The sequence below is a fragment of the Mercenaria mercenaria genome, unplaced genomic scaffold (genome assembly GCF_021730395.1).
Source record: "Mercenaria mercenaria strain notata unplaced genomic scaffold, MADL_Memer_1 contig_4946, whole genome shotgun sequence".
NCBI lineage: Eukaryota > Metazoa > Mollusca > Bivalvia > Venerida > Veneridae > Mercenaria > Mercenaria mercenaria.
The window spans coordinates 32,217-47,214 of NW_026463217.1; the positions used below are offsets into that span (position 1 = coordinate 32,217).

Below are 14,998 nucleotides of genomic sequence, written 5' to 3' on the forward strand. Positions count from 1 at the left end.
TTTAGACCAAGGGAATTTAATTAGAATGTCGGATTCTGTTACTGAACTTAAATCCTTCACGAGCGAAACTTTTGGGACATCACTTTTATTGTTTTTAGGTAATGATATGGACCTTTTACAATCAAAAACCCACCGACCATTTTGTCAACCTACAGGTGTAGGGGAAGTAGCATTTTTACAAAAATATATTGCATTATTGCACAATTAATCAGAAAGATATATGGTTGAATTAAGACAAGTTGTTTACTCTAACGTATTTTCTAACTTTGTATGTCCGAGCAGGTGTTCAATGATCCAATATATGGCCAGATAGACCTACATCCCTTGTGTGTAAGGATTATCGACACGCCACAGTTCCAGATATTACGGCATATCAAGCAACTTGAAACCGTATATTTAGTCTACCCTGGTGCCAGTCACAACAGATTCGAACATTCCATCGGGTAAAGTGTTTTAAAACTTTCAACCAATCAAATGTTTCCACTGCTACTTCAATAGTCCAGCGACGAAAAGATCTTATCTTAATTTCTGTAACTTTTAGTACTTGATCTCTCAATAGCAAAATGTCGTTAAAATAGTGCTAATTTCAATCGAAAAGTCTAGTGGAGTATCAGACATAAAGGTTAATTACAGCTCAACTGTATTTTGTGTGGCTGTTACTTTATTGTAATATTTTATCATTCGGACCAACATTGACGATTTTCTACTTCTAATCAGAGTTTGCCACTTGGCGGGAAAATTTTTGAGAGTATTGAAAGAACGCCAGCCGGCGCTGGATATCACAACAAAGGACATTTTGTGTGTAGAAATAGCTGCGCTGTGTCATGATCTTGGTAATATTCTCTTTACTCATTTTTCAATTTAAAGACTTAGTAGAATGGATTGTCAAATTTGTTTAGTCATTTGATCAATTTGTAACTAAAACAACACCGTTAAAGTACTAGTGAAAGAAATAATGCACAACAGATTTTGATAAAATTGAATTACATTGAACTAATGTCCTTAGAATTGATGTCTTCAGTCAATATTTCAGGACAAAATAACATACTGATGAAGTCCGTACCGTGACATAGTACATATTCACATAACAATTTCGGGTGATGTGACGTCAAGGTATTACTTTATAGTACTATTGGCGTGACAATCGACCTAATCGACTTCCTCATTACACACATTTATATTCACCACTTACACGTAGACAGAAACGTGCGATGGCATTAAGACACGCATTTGCCGTATATTCATTTTATCTGTTTATTTGTTTCGTATTTGGTAGGCCAGGGACCATTCTCCCATGTCTTTGAACACAAGTTTGTAACAACTGTAAACCCAGAAATTGAATGGAAGGTGAGCACATGTTAACATTTCACATTTTTACAGTTTTAAAAAGGTAAAAAGTACATATAGTAGAATGTATGGAAATTCGTAAGAATTAGTAATTTAATTATGTATTTATTTATTTTGTTGGGTCTAGCGTCGCAAAGACTCAATACAATTGTAGGTCATTTGGCGACTTCCAACATTGATAATCAAGGAAGACCCTAGGTGCCCCTCCGTGCATTGTTTCATCAAGATCTATGACATGTGTAGAACCACCGATCTTCCGTAAGTCATCTGGATGGCTTCCTCACATGAAGAATTTTACGCCCCAAGTGAGGCTGGAACGTAAATCGATGAGTGGCAAGTGATTTGGTGCCAGCGACCTTAACACTCTTCTACGGAGGCCCTTAGATTTACAACAATTGTTCAAACCTTTTACAACAACATTTCAAAACTAAAGACCTCCCATTTCGGCAACAAAAATATTAGTCTAAATTCATACGTTTGATACACTTTTGAGTATCCTAACTTGGTCATCTCCTATCAATTTCTCATACCATTGCAATTTGTCTCTCTTTGATTTTAGCAATATTGCATCATTTCGCAAAAAATAGGAATGTCTACTTATTAAACGGAAATGCCGTGTCTGAATTGGCTATTAGTACGACTTCACCCGTAAAATTTACGGAAAATAACAATCATACCTGCTGCCTTATCGATTTTTCTCCAGCTAGACTGAAGCTGTCCCGTTTAGTACATAAAGGTGGATATGAGTAGTGCATGAGCGTGTAGACCGAGTGCCAATGTAGGTAACGGCCAGAGTGCTAAACACCAAGTAAGGAACGTCACTTGCCGTTAATTGAATTGTTATTATATACCTCAACACAATAACGAGTACTCGACTTCTTGAATCGGTTAATCACTTAAAATATCGACGTTTACGATTTTCACCGCGACAAAAACAGGTAAAATGACGTCAAACTGGCGTCCAATATCCCCAACGCGTCAATAACCGGTAATAATGTCCGCTTTTAGATGTTATGCCCGCTTGAAGTATTTGGTCTGGAGTACAGTATTCTGTCCCATGCAGTTTTTTTTACTGTTTATGATAAGGTATGTAATAATAATTATATGTGTAGTTTATATTTGCAATCGTACTGTCTCGTTATATAATTTAGCATGAGAAGGCTTCGGTGGATATGTTTGAATACATGTTGGAAGACAACGGAGGTAAACTTCATGAGAATTTCCGACAGATGATACCAGGCTTTGAAGAAAGGGATATAGAATTCATTAAAGAGTTGATCGGTGTTCCTGAGGACTTGGACGCAGAAGTAAGTATATCAATATGTGTATAGATTTATTTAGAGTAATATATCACATCCTTTCAATTGTTCGTTCATTTAGTCTGCCTATGTCATATTCTGTTCAACTTATATTTTGTTTCTGGTTGTTTTAGGTTTGGCCATGTAGGGGAAGAAACAAGAACAAAAGCTTTTTATATGAGGTAAAGTTCGTTTAGTCAATATGGAGCTCAACTTAGGGATTATAGGTATAACTGTGTTCAACTTATTTGAACAGAATAAAACATCTGTAAAATGATTTGTACTTCACTTGTTTAACATCAGTGGCAGTAATATATTTTTCTGCAACACTTAGAAAAATACGTCAAAATTATAAATATAGCTGATTGGTCGATCTTTTTCCAATTACTTTCACGTCTCTACACCCGTCTCTTCTGTAGTTTGCATATTTCTAGTATACAGATCATTTGAAAAAAATGTGATATCAGACATCGGAATCGATTCCTTGGGCCTTGAGGGTATCGAATGAATTTCTTAGTGTTTTTGGTGGGGGGAGGGGGCTCTGGTGTTTTCTCGATGTTTTGGTTAAGTACATTTACTTATTGATTTTATAAATATATAAGAGAGCATTTTTTGTGTCTTTAGTGCCATACATACTGTTACCATTGCGTGTATGAGTAACTTTAGTTTACACAGTCCTGTGACTTTTAAACATGATGAGAATTATATAAGGTTAGTTTCGCACTATAAATTGGTTAAAGCCCACCAGTGATGTTTGCCACTTACTGTACTAGTGCGATGCGCCACTGTGTTCCTTACTTTATTCATTTCCTCCTCGTTGTCTTTGTGTTTCACTTTGTCTGTTTCGGATGCATGTCCATGAATATAATGTTATAGGTTGTGGTTTGTGGAAACATTTTCTTTTGTTTTGTAAGGTCTAAGTTATATGTTGGGACACCAGAAGTTTTGCCAAGTCTTCTGGAAATAATCTAAACATTTTGTTTTATTAAATAGATTAAACCAGTTCTATGAGCAGTTCACTTTAAAGCATTTGTCGATAATCAAATATCAGTCTTGTGTCTATACGATACACCACACCCTAAGTCATACAGTAAAATCAAGAATCGCTTTCTTACGGTAACGGTCACATTTCCTATGCATGAGACTTCCTCCGAACGAAGGTTTTACCTAAAAAAAGAACGTAGCCGCATTCGTTTTATCATTTGTGCAGGTTAAGCAAATGAAACTTGCATATTTTCCGTATTATGAAATTATTACTGTTTAGAGTCGTCTGAGAAACGTGACTGTATCAGTAACATCTGTTTCTATCACGGTGGATTAACGTTCAATAGATTAAATAATCACAGGTATTGCCACCGTATATCGCTTTTAGGACCTTCACTGGACTTTCATTCCACCAACAACGTGTATATTGCACTGAGAAGATATGAACCCAAAATATGTACTAGTATATGGCTGGTTAGTCTTTAAAATTTGTACGCTCCTTTTATCACCTATTTTTGCATACATAATGTATTTTGAAATTTTAAACTCGAGGTACATACAAAGAGGTAAAATATTGTTATAGTGAATACAGTGCAATATATAGCTTTCAATACGTACTTTTCAATAAGTTAAGCACCTCTCGTAGAATTAATCTGATGCTAACATTTCAAACTCGAATTTTCTAAATGAATAAGTATTCAAAATGATAATATAGAAATGCTTAGTTGTTCTTATAGTTTGCTGTTGAATTAAAATTATGAAATGGATATTAACAGGTTGGTGCATCAATTCGTAAATTTGTAGGTAGTTGCCAATCGTGTGAATGGAATCGACGTGGATAGATGGGACTACATTGCCCGCGACAGCTACATGCTGGGTATGAAAACTACCTTTGAACACAACAGATTAATACAGCACGCAAGAGTTCTCATGGCAGAAGGGAGGAGGCAAATCTGTTACAGAGACAAGGTAATAGCATCTAATCAAATATTTAATTATCCGTTTGTAAGCACTTCCTACGAATAAAAGAATGAACAAAAATAAAACGCAAGGACTCGCAAGATATTTTTCAAGACAAGAATTATGCTAAAAAATTACTTTAATCGAAGGCAAAAAAATCGCTCTGATAAATTCACAATCTCTTAAAATTATTTACTATATTTCAAAATACTTAGAATCTTTTGATACATTTTGTATACCTGTTTTTAACCATTTTCGATAATTGCTTCTCTTGCATATTTTGTAACGGTATGTTTTATTAGGTTTAGTTAGTTTGTTTTAAGCTTATTATTGTCACCACCTATAATTCATATTGCCAATTCACCAGAGGAATGTTAGCTATTTTTGTGGAGGATAATGCCAGGTACATGCTTAGATTTCGGAAGCTCCATGCATCAATACACGGGACTCGTATCCGAATAAAAGTTATTTTAGTTGAAGGACTTAGGAATCTCAGCTCCTGGTTTCACAGTTCACATTGATACCACTAGACCACTCCTTCCGCTCTTCCTATTTATATTTCTAAAATGACAAAATGCTGAAAACACATAAGATCATACGCTACCAAAAAATTACATTTGTGATCACCACGAATTAAAGAATACATCACTGACTGCATTTAGGTTACATTAGTTCTATCAGTAATAAAGTAACCCAGAAAGCAATTACGTCTCTGACTGCAGATTAGATTAAAAAAATCATCTATATTAGGTTGTATTTGAATTTGAGTTATTTTTATTTATGATAGCATTGATTTGAGCATATCATTATAAAATAGATGAACTAGACCAGTTTTACGTTTATTTTACCTCTTTAATAGACACTGTATGAAATTAACACACAGAAAAATATCATAATGTTGCGCGTTTTACATTTACGTTTTGATAAATTTCACTGAAAACTGACGCTACGACAACGACAATGAGTGTAGACCAACCGTTTGATCTAGAACAAAAAATATTTTTATAGAAATTCAAAAGTTTGCGTTTAGCCCATCTGTTTAAGTAAAAGATAAAGCTATTTTAATTGCACGTTGTTCGGCTTTTACATCCATTTTTATGTCATGTCCCCAACTGGTCATTTTTTATGTAAGCTGGTAGCTGAGTGAGCTCTTGTAGAACACAAACTTATTGACTTATTAACTTTGATGATATTACATACAGTTTACAAAATACATAACTCTACTTTTTTACCAAATATGCTTTTTAAACTACAAGTTGATATTTAAACTGATATATTACACACTTGTTTTCTTTGATCATCTGACATGAAATCACCGATTACTTAATTTCATTTTTAGGTTTAAACCACGAAGCGGTTGAAATCTATAATTACCGTATTTAGGAGCTTGCGAGGATATCAACCGGAGAGTTAGATTAATCCGCCGTCCGAAAAACATAAAGGCTTTTACCCGTTTTTCAGGTTAATCGACAAATATTTGTTATTGATATAAACTGCTCTCTGAACCTTATTCTACAGTCTGTTGGTATTTCATACACAAGAAATTACAATAAGGCTAAAGAATACGTCATTTTATCATGAGAAAATATGTCTTTTTCCATCATGGTTAATTTGAAAAGTGAAGGCGTATTCCTTTAAAGCGTTTCAGAAACCCCGGATGTGACCAAAGCGCATGAAAAAATGCCAATGAAAAGAGTTCGAAGAAACGTATTATAAAGATTTCTCCAATTACATATATATTGCACTCGTCAGTAAAAAGACAAAATAAGAACTATTTACATTTAATCAAACCATCAATCTGACTAAAGTACATCTCCTACATTACGCTACGCATAGGATCTGAAAACGTCCTATTCATTGCCTCGTTCTGACGGCTTTTTCGCTAGCCAATCAGAGCCTGGCTTACAACATCTTGCAAATCTACATGTAGCATTGACTTTTTATATTTACAATTCTTATGTCGTAATGTATCATATAGCCGGTTAGCTCAGTCGGAAGGCCACTTGCTTTGTAAGCGAGGGGTCCCGGGTTCGAGTCCTGGAATAACCGCATATTTTTCTTATCCTTTGACAATCGAACAAGTCGTCTGATTCGATAACATAAAAATAGCAATAATGGAAATCCAAAATATACAGAAGACGATTGTGAATGGGTCGTTCTCAGATCTTCGTTTAGAAGATCAAGTACTTTAGTCAGATTGTCAAACCATCTTTTTAGCAATAAAATACTGAATTAAACATTTCACAACGGTCCTACATTGAGCAGGTTTCGGGCCACAAAAGGGTCCCTCTGCCAATTTTAACAAATGTGGCCCTGGTAGTCTTAGGGTTAATGCGTCCATCAGCGCTTTGCTTTAGTGACTTGCAGATATAAAGGTACAATATGTATTCTGAAAAAAATATCAATGTTCCTTAATTGTCAAAACATCATTTACATTTAGCTCTTTAGTAACAGGATTTTTTATGTGCACAGTTCTTTGTTTTTCTGAAAACTGTGCAGAAGTCGGACAACAAGATTCTGGGGTAGATAGATCTAGTTTCTAGCTTAATCGACCTCACAGAACAGCAGTAAAGATTTCTACGTTGGTTTCATCTGACAGGACGGGATTATCTTCTAAAATAACATTTAATGTTGGAGTGCAAAACCTGGATATTACATTGATCAATTGTATTCTTAAGTAAGAATACCTTGGGCGTAGGAAAAAATAGTAATGAGGCGTTTCCACATCACCAGCAGTCACAATTTAGAGATTCAATAATGTTGTTTAATTCTGTAAATTAAATTTGCACGTGTAGCATTTGTAAATAATGAGTTTTGCTCAACCCGGGGCTAGAGGTCGTGGACGATAGCATGCATTTCCACTATAGTCCTTGAACAGTCTCAAAAGACCTATCATACATCATGTTCGTTTTTGTCGTGTTGGGTGACCTGTGGAGTTTCCACTTTTTCTATTTAACAGGGTCGGTCGTTTGTAGAAACTGTTTTAACTTGCAACAGTCCATGAATTAAAGAAGTTGGGTTACAGCACCAATGTTAGTCGTGACATCAATACATGCATTTCTAGGGTCGGATAAACTAAAAGTTGTATTGACTTTGCACAAATACGAATATTTCCACTCATATGCCAACATTGTTAGAACAGTTTATAATCCTCGTTTAATCTTACGATAAAGCTGAGCAAATTCATAATACCGGAATTGAACTGGCTGTGGCCTTTTTACTCGGAGAATGAACTTGTTCAAGGAGTTGAACTTGTTAGGTGTTGAATTCTTGGAGTTGATCTTTTCTGGGTGCAGTAAGTGCATTCTGCCTGTAGTCATTTTACTATATTATTTTCAAATCCTTCTAGTTTATGCTTGATAGTCCTTTTGTTTTACTGATTTATCACTACTCAGCAGTTATTTGAAATATATTTCAAGTTACAGTTATAGAAAAGATCTTGACACATAGCAAATATAAATGATATTGGAGTTGAACTGTTAGAGATCTAGTTCTAGTCACTTGGATAATAGCGTCTGATACTCTGGTGAGCAGTAGGCCCATAATGCTCCTTCTGTTTGATATATCATTCTTAAATGATGAGCGCAGTTTGGGAGCGCCGGGAGAGTATTTATGTACACGATGATTTTGTTATTGCTGTTGAAGAAGACTGTATAATAAACGTGGTTGAAAACATCGTCTGCTACTGATCAAGTCATTCATAAGCGAGTCTGTCACCTGTGCCGTTGTCTAGGATGCGTTGAACTACCCTTCGTTGTTCTTATCGTTTAGCGTGCAAAGACTTGACCTGTCCTCTGTTTTCATTGAAATATAATCTTCACGTCGTCTGCCCAGAATCCAGATCGATATCGGGTAGATATTTTATTACTGTAATTTTATTACATGTTAAAACTAGCTCTCTCTATATAGAAGATCTGAAAGGATGCACATAAATACTTATGGAGTTGACCATAATGCAGTAAAACCATGGTCACGTGACTGATACGCGCAAAGCAAACGCTATTAAACTGCTAGGTTGACATCATGAAATACATATTTTCACTTTCATTGTATTAAACAGCTTCGATTCATTTTTTGAAGCATACAGCATAGCTTAAAATCATCAGCAGACATTCAAGCATCAATAAAGCTTATACTTGGCGTGAAAATGGCCTTTACTGGGCTGGAAAAATGCACTATATATTGATGTTATATAAATATCGTATGGCAGCGTATGTGACATTGATATTGTCCAGGACCGTAGGAACAGGCGGGGCGCCCCCCCCCCCCCACCCCTCCCCCCAATAATTTGACCGATTATTGTTATTATCATAGCAATTTTTGACAGCGAGTCAAATTTAGCTGATTTTCATAATGTGTGACCCTAAGTTCCCCACCCCCTCCTCCAAGCTGAAAATGCTTCCTATGGTCCTGTTGTCAACCCGAGGGCAAAATGTAACTCAGGATCTGCAATGTCACACACGCTGACTCTGACAGTTATTGTCGTCTGAATGACCTGTGTACACATTGAATAGTGATGTCACTACTATATTTGTACAAGGGATGCTAAAAAAACTGAAGCAGTTATTTGTCATTACATGGCATTCAAAAAGTCAGCTCGGTCACATGAACTGACAGTCACTTCCGCTTGATCACGTGTCAAAAAGGCTAAAAATGCTTTTGATAGTCAAAAAATCTCTTTCTTGGTATGGGGTTTTATCATTATAGACAAGAGTGAGGTAAAATAAACTACTATATGACTATATTCGAGTGGACCGCGAATAACTATGGTAATCTTCATGCTTTTAATACCAACTCCTGTGACTTTGAAGACTTCACTCATATTTCTAACCAGAACAACATGTATTTCTTCAAATGATGAGTTGTAAACAACATGTTGAAATTTTCAACCTTATTGTGTTTTCTCCGCTTCGATTAATTTTCACAAAACTATGTCTTTTTTTGCAAAAGAAATGTTAGGTTAAGCTGCTGCATGTAAGTTGGCTTCTAGGAATAAATTGAAATATATAGGGTAAAATGGGGTAACTGGGACAATGGGGAAACTGGGACACTTTACACTTTTCAGTAAATTGGGGTAAATATTGGTTACGTTCCCTAAATAAGATCATATGTTGAAAAAGAGCATTCAGTGTTAAAGCCTATTATGACAAAACTTTTCTGCCGATAGATTGGAAAATATTTTAAGAATCGATTTCCTTAGACATATGTTGAGAATATTACTAATTAAATAAAAATAAGAAAACATAAAATTACACGCTGTAAATAATTATGCCTACTTTTTTCAGATGGTGCATTAAAATATTCTCGTTATGTTCCTGTCTAGTGAAATGCACAGTGGAAATAGTCGTCTGACTTTCTAGATATATTTGCTTATATGTGGTCGGTATATCAATAAGATCTTAAAGATATTTAATTTCGGTACCGTAACGGCTTGATCCTAAATGTGACGTCAATTTTGACGCATGAAACTGGTTCTCCTATACATCTTATATCCCATTTAACTTGTTTGAAATATTGAAGCATATTATGTATCATTGCAAATCAAGGACATGGCATTATTTTTTTAAAATTCTATAAAAATGTATAATGATTTTGTTTTATTGACTTTCATTTTGAATAATAAAGTGGCCTGTCATGAACCGTTGCGTTGACGTCAGACAACAACGTTATAAAACAGGTGCTTGTTTGTGAAATATGGCATGTCCAAAATATTTGTATTGGTACGTGTTGATACCTTCAGTTATGTAAAGAGTTGCAAAGCTGTAGGTTTCACATTACTATTTCATACAATGAGATTTGTTTTTGAGAAATTACAACATACTTTATTTTTGAACGTTCCTTTTCAAAAGTGTCCCACTTACCCTAATGTATTGGGGCAAGTGGGACACTGTCGTTAAGAACAAAGTTCTCCATGATTTTATTTTTGAACAAACTGGATGCTGGAAGAAAATGGGGATATGCTCCAATGGACAATACATAAAATGTTGTACATAACTGGACATAACCACTATAAATTGTCAACTTTTAATCTTTTTCCACAAATGAAATGAAAATAGGAAAGAAAGTCTAGTAATGACGAAACTCTGATATTTTGTAAGTATACCACTATTTCACAGGCGTGGTCATAATATATATTAGCTTAACTCTGGTGCAACTACTGAATTTTCTACCCGATACCAAGTTTAGATGATCTAAGTCACTTTTTAGTCACATACGTTTATTTAAAGGGAGATCGTTCCGTGAACCCCTCCCACTCATTCCGCGTAAAATCTGGTGAGTTTAGAATTTTTGATAGTCTAATAGGCTAATACTGATATTTCTATCATGTTTAAAGAAACTGTCGGCAAATCTTATATTAATAAGTAGTATTTATACTAGGTGAAGCGCAGGAACCAACTGACAGTCAAGCCAACATAGTAGTTCTTTTAGTTAATTACTCCTTTAAAAGATGACGTTGTGTCAAATATTCAGGCTAAAGCAAACACCAAATATTGGCCAGACAACACATTTTAGGTACAGTTGCCAATAGTTTCCGAGAGCGTATGCCCATGTGTCCCTCTAGATCTCCTTAACCCTGCCCTCATTCCCCTCACATTTCATCCCCTCCTCCCCGAGTCTTCCTGTATGCAAAAAGCTAGTTAATGTCCTTATTTCTTTGTGAAAAAAGACACACATTTTAATTGTCCCGTTAATATTTGATAAAATCTATGTTTTAAGACTGTTTAAAATTTTGATCAGTTTCAAGTGTAAAAATCACATATATAAGTACATAATGGATTATGTCAAGTGTATGTTTAATTCATACATAGTTATTTACACTTATGACATTTTTCTATTTTAAACGATTTATATAATAAGCATATATTGAAACAAATAATGACATAATTTAGGTAAAACTTGGACATATTGATTCTTTATGCATCCTTGTTTTACAAAACAGTCATAAATTGTAATAAATACTGAGCTATTTTTTCAGTTTAGAATTCGTTTTTGATCTGTGGACATGAATGGTTTCATTTGTCATAAATGCGACTGTAATATACATAATTTCTAATAAAACTAAAATGTCCCAAGTTACCCCAACTGGGTGGGGTAACTTGGGACACTTGACCAATGTTTAATTAATTTATAGTTAATCACAGGTTATCAGGTATTTGTAAACGTTTATATTCGTCATATATTATATAGGTTGCGCATACTGAAATATCAATAAATCAAGTATATATTTTGTCTTACTAACATATTACTCAACAGTGTTTCTTTAAGTGTCCCAGTTACCCCATTTTACCCTAACGTATTCCAACCGAAGGGAAGGCTTCCATGTGTAAACAAATTTGTTTTATTTGGTACAGTGCAAGACCGTACCTTTGAGCTGACTCGGCAAATGGACCAAGCAGTGTCATTCGAGCCAAATAATATACTATCAGAATTTGGCGTAAGACATTGTGGTCACCGTGGTGCCGTTTTCAAACAAGGCAACATTTATAATAATCTGTACATGATAATATGAAGATAAGACTACCATAAAAACTGGACCATTCATACTTAAACATATGTTTGCCAAAAATAATGTTTCGGAGCTCATTCCGACAAATATGAACGAATGCCTATACACTCCCTTTTAGCAAACTGAATCAAAGTATAACTGTATATCTATAGAGGTTTCCCTCACATATCTCACTTTATTGTATCACCCTAAATATTTTACTGGCAATTACTATTTGACTATTACTGACTTTTATCATAAGTTCTTAAACACGTATTAAATATGAAATGTTTCAGGCAGCCCAAGACTTGTACGATATGTTTTACGCTAGGCTGACATTATACAGGAGAGCGTATCAACACAAGACACACAACATCATGGGCATAATGTATGTATTTTGTTCAAAGTGATTGTGAATAAAGAGTACATGTTTTCATTTTGCTTTTATATCTTTCGTTTTGTAAGATGACATATTTCCTTTACTGTTTTAAAGGAAATTACTTTAGGTACTTTAAATTATCTATTTATGGCATGTGCATGCCAAAAACAGATTGTTCGATAGTTAGATGTTAGTAAGAGAATGCTTAAGACAGACATACCACGTCCTAGTGACCTACTTATGCCTCCTTAAATTAATGTGTTAATGTGGTTTAAACTCACCTTGATACAACAAATACTGTGCAGCAGCATACTATTACATTAATTCAATAATATATTTTTACTTTTTGTCTTGGCATTATACATGTATATGTCACTGTCAATTTGTAACTAGATGCTGCTTATTTCTTATTTTAATCATGCATAATTACCAAAATGAAAGTTATTTAGTGGTGCGTTTTGAATGGCAGCTTATAATCTGTTTAACAGTACACTGTAATTATAAGCTATTGCGTTGTCTAATGCATTTAAATATTGTACGCCATTTACATTTTAGGACACGGGATGCCTTACGTGAAGCTAATGATCATATTTTCTTTGTGGGAAAGAATGGGTAAGCAATAGTCTCATTCAGCCTACCTACATGAAATAATCATCTTGAACACCAGCTTATCCCCTGGTCTCTTTGCAGATTATAATCAAGAATGCGAAAATCGGCTTCATTTAAACGTCTTACCCTATTTGAATAGATTGTTGTATATATCAATTAAAAAATATTCATAAACTATTTTATTTTTTAGTGAGACAATATTAATTTAACTAACAGAATGCGTTTAAACTTTCAACCTTTATTGAAAAGAACTGGGGCATAATACTGTCTTTTTTGCAAACATGAGATGTTCACTACGGATATTTTACACAAACAAGTTGTCAATTCAATTAATGCTATATTTCAAGAAAACGGCGTCGGATGTCTGACGCTATTGACGACATGAAAGCATATACATATCTGACTGACGGTATTCTACAAGAAATACATCGGTCCTCTATAAATGATTTGGAGAAATCTAGAGCCATTATAAATAGGATACTCCAGAGAGATTTCTATAAATGCATCATTCAAGCTCAAGTTGATGTTAAAAAGGTAAACTACACAAAATGAGACGGTGATATAGCTTCATATTGATGACATTGCAACACTTAAATGCATTGTTAAAAATTCGTAATATTAAATAACTGCAGGGTTTATCTGGCGTATATATTATTTCTGATATTTATTTGGAACATATCACATTTCAGTTAATAATAGGCTAAAATTATAAAGATAGCGTTAAAATCTGACAAAGGCGGTGTCTAGTGAAAATTTCTCAATTCCTGTTGACAACTGTTGACAAAATGTTTAAGATAATAACGAAATGTAATACTTTATGACATTTCTTTATTTTACAGAACGGCTGGATAAAGAAGACGGCCGTCCGAGAAAATTTGTTTAACAAGATTAACCAGAAAAGGGCAAAATCTGAACGGGCAGATTTATCAGAAATTCTAGAAATAGATGTGAGCATATTAAAATTAAAAACATTTAGAGTTATAGCATTTAACCCAATCCACATTTAACTCAAAGTTATGTCTTAAATGCACTGTTCATATATGCACCCTACACACACACACACACCACCACCACCACCACCACCCAAGCGAAAATCGTGTTTATAGTGTTACACATGACTATGTAAGTTAAAGGTTAAAGAACTATACACGCACTCCTGTCCTATTTGTAGGAGGGGAAACTATTTTCTGGAACCACGTGTATATGGTTTATATGCAAATTGGTAGAAATTCCAGTATAAAGATATGCTAACCTCAATGGCCGAGCTTCTAATTCAAACGCTTACTTAGAATCACCTGATCCTAACAGCCAGTTTCGAACCAATCATAAGAGGAAGCTATCAACGTTGTCTGACAAGCATGGCAGAAATTATATTCACAGGTCGGGTTTTTTGTCATTAAATATGGAAAATCCCCATATCATTGAATAGATATCTGCATGTGCTCTTCTATATGGTGGGTTGAAACGGGATACAAGACAAATTTTTAATGTAACATAAAAGGTATGCACATATGGCGACTTGTCTTTAGTTTTAAAAAGAAGTCCCAGGAGCCTCTGGATATAGATTGGTACCTGAGTAGAACCACTTGTTTCCTCTTGGGCGGCTATATGGCTTCCTGTATGACTATCTATTGTCAATTATACTAACAAACCTGATTTTAAAGGTTGTGAGCTTTGACTACGGAAGTAAGGAAAAAGACCCAGTGGCAAAGGTCTGGTTCTTCAAGAAAGGACAAGAAGATGAGGCTATCAGAATAAACAAAGAACGGGTATTTTGACCGATACGTGAATAATTTTCAACAGTTTGTTTTTTGATAATGTTACCCTAGCTTATACATGCTATTCTATTCAATATGTATGTTTTCTTTACCGCTTTTGTTTAATGAAAGTTAATATCAAAAAGATATAGAAAACGCCGAAGATACTGTATAATTA

The 14,998-nt window shown here is 34.6% G+C and overlaps 1 protein-coding gene across 1 annotated transcript in view; it reads left to right on the plus strand.

The window, feature by feature from the left end:
- LOC128554330 (deoxynucleoside triphosphate triphosphohydrolase SAMHD1-like) overlaps positions 1-14,998 on the plus strand; it is a 29,806-nt gene that overhangs the window by 11,456 nt on the left and 3,352 nt on the right. The window contains exons 5-15 of the mRNA XM_053535600.1: positions 283-443; positions 718-833; positions 1,277-1,347; positions 2,499-2,654; positions 2,780-2,827; positions 4,434-4,598; positions 12,372-12,463; positions 13,010-13,066; positions 13,411-13,597; positions 13,903-14,010; positions 14,728-14,832. Of these exons, the coding sequence (XP_053391575.1) occupies positions 283-443; positions 718-833; positions 1,277-1,347; positions 2,499-2,654; positions 2,780-2,827; positions 4,434-4,598; positions 12,372-12,463; positions 13,010-13,066; positions 13,411-13,597; positions 13,903-14,010; positions 14,728-14,832 (1,266 nt within the window). The remainder of the gene's footprint in view (positions 1-282; positions 444-717; positions 834-1,276; positions 1,348-2,498; positions 2,655-2,779; positions 2,828-4,433; positions 4,599-12,371; positions 12,464-13,009; positions 13,067-13,410; positions 13,598-13,902; positions 14,011-14,727; positions 14,833-14,998) is intronic.